The sequence below is a fragment of the Aethalodelphis obliquidens genome, unplaced genomic scaffold, assembly GCF_003676395.1.
Source record: "Aethalodelphis obliquidens isolate GAN/ISIS:26980383/991018 unplaced genomic scaffold, ASM367639v1 scaffold25, whole genome shotgun sequence".
Taxonomy (NCBI): domain Eukaryota; kingdom Metazoa; phylum Chordata; class Mammalia; order Artiodactyla; family Delphinidae; genus Aethalodelphis; species Aethalodelphis obliquidens.
The window spans coordinates 22,296,917-22,312,708 of record NW_020837969.1 but is presented as its reverse complement, the minus strand read 5'-3'; the positions used below and the strand labels follow the sequence as shown (position 1 = coordinate 22,312,708).

General features: G+C 34.0%; 1 protein-coding gene across 3 annotated transcripts in view; it reads right to left on the bottom strand.

Annotated features, from left to right (window-relative positions):
- TNKS (tankyrase) overlaps nt 1-15,792 on the bottom strand; it is a 174,580-nt gene that overhangs the window by 144,806 nt on the left and 13,982 nt on the right. For all 3 annotated transcript variants that reach the window (XR_003436266.1, XM_027122750.1, XM_027122751.1), the window contains exon 2: nt 4,765-4,989. Coding sequence is in view for 2 of the 3 variants with exons in the window: in XM_027122750.1 (XP_026978551.1) it covers nt 4,765-4,989 (225 nt within the window). In the remaining variant the exon portion in view is untranslated. The remainder of the gene's footprint in view (nt 1-4,764; nt 4,990-15,792) is intronic.

Genomic DNA, 15,792 nt, shown 5'->3' with positions numbered 1-15,792 from the left:
ACTTTTTCTATTTTAACTGACAAATTGGACTTCAACCAAAATTGAAAACTTTTGCTTGCCTGAAGACACCATTAAGAAAATGAAAGGCAAGATTGGGAGAAAGGATTCACAATATATAAATCCAACACAGGTCTATATCCATAACACAAAAAAGAATTCTCAAAACTTGGGAATAATAAGGAAAAAAAGTCAAAAGATCTGAACAGAGACCTCACAAAAGAATACACATAAATGATCAATATGTACATAAAAATATGCTCAACACATTCAGCCATCAGGGAAATGCAGCTTCTTGTAAAATTCAACACACACTTATCATTCCACCCAGCAATCCCACTCCTAGGCATGTTACTAATAAGTCTTATATCTTACTTGTTTTATCCTTCTGTGGAAACATCATTAATCATCCACTCAAACTTATTTCCTCTTCTTACTACTTAAAAAAATCCAATTTTATTCGGGAAGCAAGGTGCCCAGATGTAGGGGATAAATCATGACTGGTACTAATTCTGATAATCTCATTCCTGTTTGCCAGTGGTTACTGCAGGGGGTGAACATGTAACCTACTTCCGAAAAATGGGCTCTTAAGAGGAAGTTTTCTGGGAAAGATTTTTCTTCTTAAAAAAAAATCTTAAGTAGAAAAAGCCCTTTTTTTACCTCCTCCTTTCCTGCTTTGGATGTTGATGTGAGAATATGATGCTTGGAGCTTGAAACCAAGAGGGAAAAGCTAACATGTTTGCCTATTTAGAGATTGTTGAAACTCCTGAGTCAATCCTAAAACCTCGTGCAGACTTTCTATCATGTGAGTCAATAAGATTTTATTGTTTAAGCGATTATTGTTGAGGTATTCTGTTATTTGCAACTACAAGCATCCCAGATAATACACATCCTACTCCATTTCAAGAAAAAGGGCAAAAGACATGAAGAGGCATTTTACCAAAGAGGAGATACAGATGGCAATAAGCATGTGAAACATCACTAGCCATTAGGGAAGTGGAAATTAAAACGCTGTTGAGCTATTAGGACAGCTAAAATAAAAGATAGTGACAATACCAAATCCTGGCAAGGATGCAGAGAAACTAGATCTCTCATACATTGCTGTTAGGAATGAAAAATCATGGAACACACTGGAAAATACTATGACAGTTTCTTTAAAAAGCTAAACATATACTTACTGTATTACCCAGCAATCACACTCCAGAGCATTTATCTAGAGAAAAGAAAACTCATCTCCACATAAAAACCTGTAAACAAATGTTCACAGGAGCTTTATTTGTAATAGCCAAAAAGTAGAAACAACCAAAATGTTCTTCAATTGGTGAATGGCTAAACTATGGTACATCAACACCATGGCATAATAATCAGCAATTAAAAAAAAAATCTGGAAGGTCAAGTGAAAAAAAAAAAAAAGCCAATCTCAAAAAATTATATACTGTATGATTCTATTTATATAAAATTCTCAAAATGGTAAAATTATACACATGAGAACATATTAGTGGTTGCCAGGGGTTAAGGATGTGGGATGGGGAGTAGGTCATTATAAAAGTAGGCTATAAATAAGTAGAATGAGGGGGATCTTTGGGGGAGTCTGATAACATGTTCTGTATCTTGACTGCAGTAGTAGTTACATGAATCTCAACGTGTGATTAATGGCATAGAACTATACACACTGTACCAACACTAGTGTCCTATTTCTGATACTGTATTATGATTCCATAAGATGTAACCACTGGGGAAAACTGGGTGAAGGATAGATACATGGATCTTCTTGTACTATTTTTGCAACTTCCTATGAATCTATATTGCAAAATAAATGTTAAAAATACATAATAGGGCTTCCCTGCTGGCGCAGTGGTTGAGAGTCCGCCTGCCGATGCAGGGGACACGGGTTCGTGCCCCGGTCGCGGGAAGATCCCACATGCCGCGGAAGATCCCACATGCCGCGGAGCGGCTGGGCCCATGAGCCATGGCCGCTGAGCCCGCGCGTCCGGAGCCTGTGCTCCGCAACGGGAGAGGCCACAACAGTGAGACGCCCGCGTACCGCAAAAAAACAAAACCAAAAACAAAACATAATAAATGCCTCTTATTATGTAAAGAGTTAAATATAATAAAGCAATATGATATTTTAAGATCTGTGTTTTACTGGGAAACACAGCAATCTAGCAAGGGCAACACAACAATCTAGCCAAGACAACATACAGGAGGCTTTCTTAGTTTTATTGACCCATTATGCAAAGATTTATAGATTCAGTTGTATGAGAAATAGATGAGAAATGTATTTTCTATTTAATTTAATAAATATTTTATAATTCTGTGAATATTCTGTATTATTTAGACCTTAGACTCTATAGTATACAATTGATGGTTTCCTAGACCATCCTAGCCTGGTTTCCTAGACCATCCTAGCCAATGTCAACTCATAAGAGGTTACGAGCTAAAAGCTTAACTTCAACTCCCACCCAAATATCAAACACATTTATGTCCTTATAATGAGTCCCACACAATCTTATTGATCATCATCAACAAAATGGTGACCAATTCTACTATGATCAGTGGAACTGAAGATAAAGCGTGATGTGCTAACTTATGACGTGTAAAGCCTTTTGAATCCACAACTGGATGAAACAAATCTACATCTCCAAAGCACACAACATCAGCAAAGACATGCTCCTTTGCAATTTTTAACGGATAAAGTAAGACATCAGTAGTTTTCAGTGGAAAAAAAAAGGGTTTAATCACTTCAAGAGGAGAATCTATAATATCAGAATCACAATCATCAATAAAAATATTCAAAAAACTTAAATTTTAATTAAATTTTAATTAATTTTAATTACTTAAAAGTTCTTTGGGCAATAAAGAATGCCTATGCTTGCCTGTGGGAGATTTAGGAAAACAAAGTATATAGTTTAGATACAAATATCACTGCACTCAGAATTAGAAAGGCCTCATTCAATTCTGCCCGTGCAAGAAAATGACCCAAAAGGAATATTTATAATATAGCTTTATATTAAGAGTTTGGTTTTATATTCTAATGTTTATAGAAGTATATATTTATATTTTTAGTTATGGAATGAATTTTAGTATTTTTATGGTAGGAAATGGGTTGTCTGAAACTGAACCTCAATTTATAACTGACACTCAAAAAACCAATAAATGAACTTAGATAAAAGGAGCATTTTCATTATATACTTTTGGGAAGTGGATTTAGGAGGAGGAGAGGAATATTAATTTCAATAAGGTATTAAAAGCACTGAGAGAATGAAAAATTCAGAGAGGTACAGGTAGGAAAATAGAACACTGAAGCCTAAAAGGGATAATATTCCAAGAAGGTAAAAACTGTATAAAATTCTATAACTAATGACAGAAAAATCCAATGGATATGACAAAGTGAAGCAAGAAAGGATGAAAGTAGGGAAGTTGAAGGTCTAGAAGATTAGGTAAGAATACATGTCAAGTTCAATAATTGTTATCACTTAGTAACTTATCACAAGTAACTTAAGATGTTTAGTGGTCAGAGAATATGTGGTAAGTTCAAGCTTTTTGGGTTACTTTTATGAAATGACTTAGTCTAGGACATGGCTGTTTTAGTGAGAGACATAGGAGGAAATGGGTAAATCAAGTGAAAATGGAAGATGTCAAAGATCAAAAAGGATAAGGTGTCCAAAGGGTCACATCAATGGATGGTGAAGTGACAAAGGATAATGAGAGAGAATGGGATAAAGAAGTTTTGTCAGGCAATGCAATAATTTGAGGAACACTAAAAAATATATTTGAGGCTGGAAGAGATGGCTATGAAGAGGGAGAAAATCTTAATAATGGCACCACCTCTGTACCTTTAAAAATGACATATGTATTTGAGTTTTATCATAAAAATATCTGACTAAACAAATGGATGCCATTCAGGAAGACAACAATTATGTAAATCAACCTGCCACAGGCTAAACGAACATCTACCACCTTAAGTTTCAAGAAGGAGATGATACACTCAGGAGAAATTATGCTTGTTCTCTAGAAGCTTGTTTTAGATTCAAAATGAAAGAGTTTATAAAATATAGCAAAATCTAAAAATATATATACTTAGATACATATAAAATAGAAAGACATGCTGATTGAATACTATTTCATATAATCACAATACTTAAAATCGTTGAAAATTTCAATTTTGTTTGAAATTGCTTTTTCTCTAGACTATGGCACATGTTGAAAATATTAAGCCTTGAACTACTGTATTCAAACCACTCAGAGCTTTTCCAGTGCTAATAAAATAGCTGGTGTTCAATTTTAGTAACATAAAGAAAAAGGTTTTGCCTTAGTACTACATGACCTTCCCTGAATCAACCTAAAACCTCCAAATATGTCATCCAGTTCAGTTAGAACTTGTACTTTATAATGGTTCTCATTGATGCTAGGATGGAAAACTTGCAGTCTTTTAAAGAGACTGTAAATTAACTAAAGTTGATAACAGTAATCCATCAAAACTTAGTTCCACACCAGTGGACATTTGCCTCACATTTGGAGAGTTAATGTTGCGAAACTTGTTCTTAACCAACTTTAGATTTCCATCTCTCTACTTCCCCTTGGTGGAAAAGAATTGTTTCTAAGAATAAGTAATAAAGCCTTCTTTATTTATTCTCTGGGAACACTATTTCCACTGCAATAAAAAACAAGGAAGAAGTTACCCTTCTTCCTTGTGTAAACCTTCATTTAAAATGTTACACCTGTCAGGCTGATAGTACAATTTAGATATCAACAAATAATACTTACCAATACATACATCGATCTTGCCTTTAATAGCAGCTTCATGCAGAGGGGTATAGTTCCAGTTATCCCTGGCATTTGGATCAGCTCCTTGGCACAGTAACAGACTCACAACCTCAGCATGGCCAAAAGAACAGGCATTATGAAGCGGGATGAGACCGCCATCATCACGAGCATGGACATTAGCACCCATCTGCAGTAAGTGTTCTACGACATCCTTCCTTCCAAAACCTAAAACGGAAGAGGGAAAATATTTTATACTGTACGTCAATTTTGTAAAAAGAACCATTAGAATTCCTTTAACAATACCAACAAATGCAAACAACTGAAGTACTGTGTTCTATGGCAAAAAGGTTAAAAAAAAAAAAAAAAGTTGCCATTCAAATGGATTCTCTCATCTCACAGAACTTAGAACTAAGAAAGCTCTTCCCTTAATTTGCTCAGTTCCTTCAAAAAACATTTCTTCAACATCTATTATGTGCTGGGCAACTGTGCTAGAAATGTAAAATGAATGAGGCAAGACTCCTGTCCAAGGCATTCACTTTCCCCTCAGGCTTCACAAGACAAAATCATATGTATAAAATCCATCTCTACATTTTAATAAAGGTTATTTAAATACCAATGACAACCAAATCTAAGCCAAATCACAACACTCAACATTACACTAGGGCAACTGGAGAAGAACATATGGAAACCAGAAATATGCGGTGATAGTTTGGTTACAAGATATTTGAAAAGGAAGAAATAAAGATAATGCCATAACATCTATCTTGGGACTGGTAGCCAAACTAAATGAATGGGTGGTTAGGTGAAACAATTCAAGCTTGGATTTACTGAGTTGGAGGAAATTTTATGACAAACAAGTGAGAATGCAGGCATTTGGAAATACAGAGCCAGAACACTGGTGAAAAGTATCACAATTTTCAGACAGAAAAATGGCGGGGGGTTGTCGGAAGAGCTAGAAAAAAATCTAAAGCACTGTAAGGACTAGGCAAGCACTGAGAAAGGTAAGGAAAACCAAGAAAACACACCATTATGGAAGTCAAAGGGCAACAACACTATGCAAAGTCCAACATGATGAGCATTTAGTGAGGTCAATGGAGAATGGAAAAGAACAGTTATTTTGACAATTTGAAAGTCATTATAGTACTGTGATGAAGTTACAAGCTACACTGCAATGGGTTAAAAAAAAAAGGAAACTGCAAATATTAGTATTTTTATCTTTACAGCTTAATACTTTCATTTATGATCCTTTCTTTCCTACTTTAAATTTAACTAGAACTTAACTGGCTAGGTATCACTACCTCCATGCTATTACTTACCATGCAATGTTGTTAGAAAATGACATCTTAAATAAAACTGAAAAGCAATAAGGGTCCTATCTTCCTTTATTTTATGCATATATAAACTAAATAAATGAGAACTATGTGGAAAATAGAAGGAAAAAGAAAAAGGTTTCTTTCAACGTTATGTCCTCCACACTATCTTTAGAAATCCACTCATTCCAGGAAAGCAGGCTCTAAAAAAAGTCTTCAAAGCAAAAGATATGTTTCCACAGATATTTATCAGAATTAGGTTTCCACAGAAAATATCCTTCAAATTAAGTTGAAAATTTTGGGTGAAAAGAAGTCAATTTCATATTAGTAACTGGAACACCAAAAGTATAGGGTACATGCTAATGTAACTATCACCATCCTGCTGTTTCTTTATTATCTGCCGAACTTTACAGATATTACATTCTGTTTAATTCTCTGACTTCAATGTGCCTCCTGCCTCTACTGTCACAGCCCTGCTCTCTCACTGGGCCATAGGTGCTTTCTTTACCCATGAAGATTTAGTGATTTTCCTGCTTTATAGATCTGAGTAAAGCCTGAGTGCAAACACACCCTCATCAGTGCATTAACAGTGTTTGAGAACTAATTTCCTTTCTTCACTAATAAATAAAGATAAAATAAGATACTTCTTAACGTATCAATTGGTACTTTAAAAAATATACGTTATAACTTTGAAGCAAAATAGCAAAGAGTGTGTTTACTTTTTACTAAAACTTTTAGATCTAAAATATAAAATAAAACAAAACAAAACAAAAATTCTTGGTATCAGCAAGGAAGTGGTGAAATGGAACTGTGCTCACATACTGAAAATGTGAATAAAAACTGGTATGACATTTTAGAAAAAATGTAGCATTATCATGAATAGGCTTAAACAAATATACTCTCTGACTCAACAATACCTCTTTTCAAACTTTATCATTTAAAAAAAGATTCATATATGAACAAATATTTTGCATCAAGAATATTTATAATAACATATTAGAGTGATGTGGCCACAAGCTAAGGAATGCTGGCATCCACCAGGAATAGTCAAGGAACAGATTCTCCTAGAGCCTGGTAGGGAGCACAGACCTGCCAACACCTAGATTTTGGCCCAGTGATACTGATTTTGGATTGACAGCCTCCAGAACTGTGACAGAAAAGAATTTCTTTTAAAGCCATAGAGTTTGTGGTAATTTGATACAGCAGCCACAGGAAACTTATACAGGTAGTTTAGAACAAATTATTCCTAAAGTCTATTTTGTTTTAAGTGTTAGAATCATACAATTTGCTTTGTAAAGTGGAGAGAAAGTAAGGGATAAATATTTCCATGCAATAGTTTGGCTACCCCTATTGTATATTTTTTCTTTCTTTTAAAATAGAAGTGAAGGAAATTAAATATTACAAATCCAAAGTTATCTATGGGAGGGAACAAATAGTATTATATTAACTTATTTTGCAGAGAACTAAATTTTGCTGTGTTATTATAAGTAATTTTATGGCCAACTTCTTTTGTAGGTACTTGTAGACCATATTTAGCTACATCTAAACAAATTGGAAAATGGTGAGAATAAACACAAAGAGAGTCATCTTCAGAGTAGTTTTTGGAGTTCTATGCTCATTCCCTGAATCTTTGGTGGCAAGGAAATTCTTCATTTGGTGCTATGTTGGGGCCCGTGAATCCTTATGAAGTGGTCTTGTGGAGTCATGTGGAGGAATGTGAATGCATTTGGTCCCAGAGATAATTGTAGATAGAAGTCATACACCTGGATATGCCACTTTTAAGTTTCACTAGAATTTTGTGTTATGATAGGAACTTGCAGGCACATTAATGTTGGTGTACAAATGTAACATGTATTTTCTCCTCCTTTTAGATTTACTTGTATGTGTAATTCTGGGTCTAAAATTATTGTATTAAAACAGTATAAATTGAATGCCTACTAAAAAAATAAAAATAATATTTACCATAATATTTATAGAAAATCACGGAAATTAGATGCCCAACAATAAAGACTCTGTTAAGTGAATGATGAAGTGATGGTTTTTGATATAATACCATCCTGTATTAAAAGGATGCTAGAACACTGTGAATGTACTTAATGTCACTGAGTCATATACTTTAAAATGGCTAAAATGGTATTTTATTTTTAAATTGCTTAAAATAAACAAAATTTTAACATTTTAAAATTCATATATTTTACCACAATGAAAAAAATCACCAAAAAAGGTATAGACCATACACACACACACACAACAGGATATTACAGAAAATTCAACAACATAGATTTTTTTTTAGATCAGTCTTTTAGAGTAAAAATATATAAAACAAAATATAGGAGAAAATATATATATATATTTGATACATAGATGGGTAGAAAAAGAGACTAAATCACTAAGCAGTAGAAGTATGGAATATTTTTCTTTTTGATTATCTGTTTTCTTAATTATTATATAAAAACATAATTTTGTATAAAATATATGTGGGTGTACACATGTAAGTCTATAAAAGAAGGTGGAGGTGAACAGTCAAAACCAGTAAAGACACATTTTATATGGCAATTATGACGTAAACTCTTCTAATTTGATTTTGTATTAAAATACATTATTAAATCAGAGGTTTTGTTATCTATGAAACAAATAAGTCCCCTATTTAAAGTACTGTAATTTAGAAAACCATACATAAAAAGTTTATCAAAACATATACTCTACCTGTACTGTTAAGCACAAATCATAATTGGTCATTCGCCATTCTATCCATGTTGAATGCATATGCATTATTTTTCACACATAAAGAGAATTTGTTATCTCTGATGGTTATATAAGGCCTTTGTTTCATAACCAAGGTTTGTAGTCATAATTATCTCTATAATTTATTTGTTTATTTGGGTCTAAAGAACCAAAGTAAAAATAATAATTAGGGTCAGTTCAAAGAACTACATAGAATTTGAAGTAATGTATCAATAACTAACTCAAAGAAACAGTCCCTAAGTGAAAGCATTACAGACATACTGCAGACAAGATTTCCAGCGTCCCAGCTCGTCAAGCTAGCACACATTTAAAAAAGTTAAGTCACAGCTTTTAAAAGGAATGTTGCTACATATATATATATATATATATATATATATATATATATATTTATGGTTCAGTATTATGAAGTACAAAAGGAAAACCAATGAACCATCTCCCTCCGATCCAAAGGTTGTTAAAAATTAAGACAGAGTAATACTCTGATTTTTACCAACAAAACAGTATGTGCTATAACATTTCCAATCTGAGAGTTGTACAACAGGTATAATTTAGCTTTTACAGAAAAATTCTTTTTGCTTAAAGTACATGCCCTGTTCTTGACAACAAAAAAAATAACAATAATAATGGTTAAGTAGCTAACATTTAGTAAGCTCTTATGTGTGTCAAGAAGTATGCCAAATGCTTGACAAACATTAGCTCCTGTGATAACACCCTGTGAGAGATACCATTACCCTCATTTTACTGTTGAAGAATTCTTCCCCTCAGTCCTGATATGTGTGAACTGTACTTCCAAACACACATCTCAAATCTGCCTACTCCCCAGTGCCACCAGCTTGGTTTCAAGTTCCACAATCTCTTGTCTAGACTTCAGCACATAACCTTCTGTTTGTCTCTCTACTGTCACAGCTGCTGCCCGACAACTCATACTTAACAGAGTAGACAGAGTGATCTTTTCAAGGCACATATCAGATTAGGTCACTTCCCTACTTAAAATCCTGCAATGGATTCCAATAACACACATAAAATATTACTAAAATCTCCTTATGACCTAACAAGGCTCTATGTGAGCTGGCCACTCTCACCTCTCCCATCTCATTGAGCTTTACTAACCCTGTCTTCCACTTTTTGTTCCCTGGATATGACAAACTTATTTCAGTCTAGAGGACTTTGTAATTGCTGTGTGCTCTGCCTGAAGACCTTGGACCCAGATCTTCACATGCCTAGCTCCTTCTGTCATCCAATTCTCAGCCAAAAGGTAACACCTAGGAGAGACTTTGACTGACTACTCAATTTCAATTCACCCACGAACGCACACACATTCTTCTGTCATTGTTTTCCACATTTTTTTTTTTTTTTTTTTTTTGCAGTACGCGGGCCTCTCACTGTTGTGGCCTCTCCCGCTGCGGAGCACAGGCTCCAGACGTGCAGGCTCAGTGATCATGGCTTACAGGCCTAGCCGCTCCGCGGCATGTGGGATCTTCCCAGACTGGGGCACAAACCCGTGTCCCCTGCATCGGCAGGTGGATTCTCAACCACTACGCCACCAGGGAAGCCCCTCAACATGAGTTCTTTACATATTTTGGATATTAACCTCTTACCAGAAATATCATTTGCAAATATTTTCTTTCATTCAGTAGTTTGCCTTTTCATTTTGTTGATGGTTTCCTTTGCCATGAAGAGGCTTTTTAGTTTGATGTAGTCCCACTTGTTTATTTTTGCTTTTGTTGCTTTTGCTTTTGGTGTCAGAGTCAAAAAATCATCACCAAGACTTATGTCAAGGAGATTACCACCTATGTTTTCTTCCAGGAGTTTTATGGTTTCAGGTCTTACATTCAGGTCTTTAATCCATTTTGAGTTAATTTTTGTGTATGGTGTAAGACAATGGTCCAGTTTCATTCTTTTCCATGTAGCTGTCCAATTTTCCCAATCTCATTTATTGAAGAGACTGTCCTTTCCTCGTTGTATATTATTGGCTCCTGTCATAAATTAATTGACCATATATGTATGGGTTTATTTCTGGGCTCTCTATTCTGTCCATTGATCTATGTGTCTGTTTTTATGCCAATACCATACTGTTTTAATTACTCTAGCTTTGTAATGTAGTTTGAAATCAGGGCATATGATGCCTTCAGCTTTGTTCTTCTTTCTCAAGACTGCTTTGGCTATTTGGAGTCTTTTGTGTGATTCCATACAAATTTGAGAATTGTTTGTTCTATTTCTGTGAAAAATACCATTGGAATTCTTATAGGGGTTGCATGGAATCTATATATTGCTTTGAACAGTATAGACATTCTAACAACTTTAATTCTTTCAATCCATGAGCACAGACTACCTTTCCATTTATTTGTTTTCTTCAGTTTCTTTCATTAATGTCTTACAGTTTTCAATATACAGGTCTTTCACCTCCCTGGTTAAATTTATTCCTAGGTATTTTATTCTTTTTGATACAATTGTAAATCGGATTGTTTTCCTAATTTCTCTTTCTGATAGTTCATTATTAGTGCAAAGAAAGGCTACAGATTTTTATGTATTGATTTTATGCCCTGCAACTTTATTGAATTTTCTTATTCTAAAGCTTTTTGATGGAGCCTTTAGGATTTTCTATATATAATATGCCATCTGCAAATTGTGACAATTTTACTTCTTCCTTTTTAATTTGGATGACTTCTAGTTCTTTTTCTTGTCTAAGTGCTCTGGCTAGGACTTCTAATGTTATGCTGAATAAAAGTGGCAAGAGCGGACATCCTTGTATTGTCCCTGATCTTAAAGGAAAAGCTTTCATCTTTTCACCACTGAGTACGACGTTAGCTGTGGGCTTGTTATATATGGCCTCTATTATGTTGAGTTATGTTCCCTCTATACCCACTTTGTTGACTGTTTATCATAAATGGATTTGAATTTTGTCAAATGCTTTTTCTAATTATCCCCTTTTCTTGCTGGCAAACAGAAACTCTATTTTGCTCAGGAATTGGACAGCCAATATATGCTAAGAGAAGGCAATCCTTTCCCCAGTCCAGGGAGTGACTCCTGATTACTCTAAGCCGGAAAGGTGATTTCATTCCTCTCTGTCAGTGACTGGCAATGAGACAGAAGGGAAAATCTAGAAACTTCTGAAAAGATTTTTCTCCCCATTAAGAGAAGGTGTATGAAGGAAGAGGGTCCCTTTCTCTTTTCTCCTTTCCTCTCTATTTTTAGAAAATTTCTCATAAAAGGTGGTGACATCTGAAGCCACTGAAATGATAAGAAGGTCAAGGGAATTATGAAAATAATGGCATAGATCCTTCCTATGCTCATAAGGTACTGGACCAACTCTTGAACTTCCTACCTCTAGACTTGTCAAGCAGGAAATAAATGTCCTTAGGCTTTAAGTTTCTGTTAGTTGAGTTCTGGAATATCTATAGCTGAATCCATGCAAATTGATACAAACATCTGTTCATATATTTACTGACAATTTAAGTTTCATCTGTCAACTATCAGACAGATATCTTGGCCCAATTTTTCATTTGTCTTTTTTTTATTGTTTTGTAGGAGTTCTTTATATATTCTGAACACCAATCTTGTGTTGGTTATATGCATTATAAATATATTCTCTGTGTTTATGGCTTGTCTTTAAATGTTGTTTACATTGTGTTTGATTTCAGACAAGTTTTAAACTTAAACAATCTTTCCCTACATACATAGGAAGCATGGTTTGTGCTTCCTATGTGATCTTTAAAGTATCTTTCCTATTCACATACTTTCCTACATTTTCTTTTAGGTTAATTTTATAATCTTGCTTCTCACATTTAGATCTTGTAAGTATGGTGTGAGTTAAAGATCTAATTTTATTTTTTTCCGTATCTTTTCTTTTCCATCAGTTTGTTTGTTCAACAGTTTAACTTCAAAATAAGCCTAGATATTGAGTAGGGCAATGTCAATCCACTCTGCTCCTCTTAAAAAATTATATTGGCTATTACTGTTTTTTGATGTTCAATATAAATATCTTCAAGTTCCATGAAGAAGCCTGTTGGAAATTGTTTTCTTTAAAAGCTTACTGATTAGAATTAATTCTGGAAAGTTGAAAATTTTAAATACTGAGTCTTCTAATCCATATGTATGATATACCTCTCCTTAAATTGAGGTCTCTTATGTTCTTCTATTTTGTGTTTTTCTCCATTAATACCCTATGCATATCTGTCAAGGATTATTGGGTATTTTAAGGTTTTCATTGCTTTGGGGATGGAAGGGGCAGTGGTGCATTAGGAAAGGTCAGTAAAACCAGATCACGCAGAACCTCTGAGTCATAAGTAACAGAGTCTGAATTTCAGCAGGGCAAGCCAAGTAGCAATAAAAAGTTCACACTGATGAATTCTTCTTCCCCAACCAAACTAAGTAATAGGAACCTCTTGTAAATTTCAGCACATTCTTTCCCCTAAGCAGTAGGAGAAACAATTACATTATTTCACATACTCAAAGAAATTTTAAAATATACTATGTGGAAAGCATTGTGCTGGCACTGGAGGAAAACCTAAATTCATTACACATTACCTAAACCCAATATACGTACCAAGTTTCTTATTCTAACGTTAGAGTTTCAATTAAAACCATTCAAAAATGTTTCAATATCAAATGTAAGGTCATTGGTATCTATTCACTAGGTCTGAGTTCATAGAGACAGTAATTTGTTTCAGTTGTGTTCAGCATTTTAAACTGCCTAAACTTAAAGCTTCAAAGGAACAACCCTGGGCAATATTAAATCTTGTAAATAACAACAATGCATTCTAAAATTTAATAAAAGGAGAAAAACCTAAAGTGTTTGGAGTATTAAAAAGTGATGTTTTTATTTATAGTAGCAAAGTCATAGCTTAAAGACTCTTTCGACCTAATTGGACTGTCAGCAAAGCCACAAGCACTATATATCATTTGAACTGCTAAATTCATCGACTTATAAAGCCAATGAAAAAATTTATACTGCATCTCTCACATATACTTATTTATAATTTTTTTCCTTAAGTGCAAAAAAATTATATTCAACAGACACTCAAAGTAACAATAAAATAAGTTTGGGACTGTCTAGCAAAATAACTCATGAACTTTATATATACATATATATATATATATATATATATATAAAATATCTATTTTCCTGACAGAAGAAATAACAGAAAGTAAGTTAGGAAAGATAAAAAGGTACTTGTTGACAGATGAGACGTGTTCACTGTTCTCTCAAAAAACATTAGGAAAAACTTGAACCTAAAATATCAGAATAGCCTGGTTACTTTCTTAAGCATACCAAACCACCTCCACCCCCATAAAAACATTAAAAAAAAAATGACAATCAAATTACTTTCAATGAAACAAATTTCAGCCATGACACATTTATGCAATAGCTGTAAGGTTCCTAAAGTAACTTTTCTTTCCCAGCTAACAAAGTCATCATTCAGCAATTTAATACCAGTAGTACTAGATATCCGTGAGCATCTCTAAAGGTCCATTAAACACAGTAACTTATAATTGTACTGAATTAAAAATTAATAAATGATGTTGGGAAAACTGGACAGCTACATGCAAAAGAATCAAACTGAACTACTTTCTCACACTATATACAAAAATAAATTCAAAATTGATTAAACACTTAAATGTAAGAGCTGAAACCATAAAGCTGCTAGAAGAAAACACAGGCAGTACGCTCTCTGACATCAGTCTTAGCAATAGGGATGTGTCTCCTCAGGGAAGAGAAAGAGAAGCAGAAGTAAACAAATGAGACTACATCAGACTACAAATTTTTGCACAATGAAGGAACTATCAACAAAATGAAAAGGCCATCCACTGAATGGGAGAAGATATTTGCAAATGATGTATCTGATAAGGGGTTAATATCTAAAATATACAAAAAACTCATACAACTCAACATTAAAAAAACAAACAACCCAATTTTAAAAATGGGCAGAGGACCTGAACAGACATTTTTCCAAAGAAGACATACAGATGGCCAAGAAACACATTAAAAGTTGTTCAACATCCCTATTCATCAGGAAAATGCAAATCAAAACTACTATGAGCTATTAGCTCACACCTGCTGGAATGGCTATTATCAAAAAGACAACAAATAACAAGTGTTAGTGAGGATGTGGAGAAAAGGGGACTGTTGTGTAGTGCTGGTAGGAATGTAAACTGGTGTAGCCAATATGGAAAACAGTATGGAGGTTCCTCAAAAAAACTACCATATGATCCAGCAATTCCACTTCTGGGTATTTTTCTGAAGAAAACAAAAACACTAAATCAAAAAGATATATGCACCACTATGTTCATTGCAGCATATTCACAATAGCCAAGACATGGAAGCAACCTAAGTGTCCATCAACAGATGAACGGATAAAGAAGGTATTATACACACACACACACACACACACACACACAGAGGAATATTACTGTGCCATAAGAAAAGAAGAAAATCTTGCCATTTGTGACATGGATGGATGTAGAAAGTATTTTGCTAAGTGAAATAAGTCAGACAGAGAAAGACAAATATCGTTATGATTTCACTTACGTGTAATGTAAAAAACAAAACAAATGAACAAATATAACAAAACAGAAACAGAGTCACAGATACAGAGAACAAACAGGTGGTGGCCAGAGGAGAAGGGAGTTGGGGGATGAGGGAAATTAAGAGATACAAATTTCCAGGTACAAAATAAATGAATCATAGGGATGAAACGTACAGCATAGGGAATACAGTCAATAACAATGTAATATCTTTGTATAGTGACAAATGATAAATGATTATTTTGTAATGTATAGAAATATCGAATCACTATGTTGTGTACCAGGCCTATCTTCTAGTCTTTTAAAGTTTTCAGTGTTACTACTTTTTATGAAGGAAATTATATGCCCCAGTATTATGCTCTAAGCTGGGAGTTGGGGAAAGTCTTGAAAGTCTTGTGATATATTCTTTAAAATGTCAAAGGTTTTCTATACACTGGGTTAAATTTAT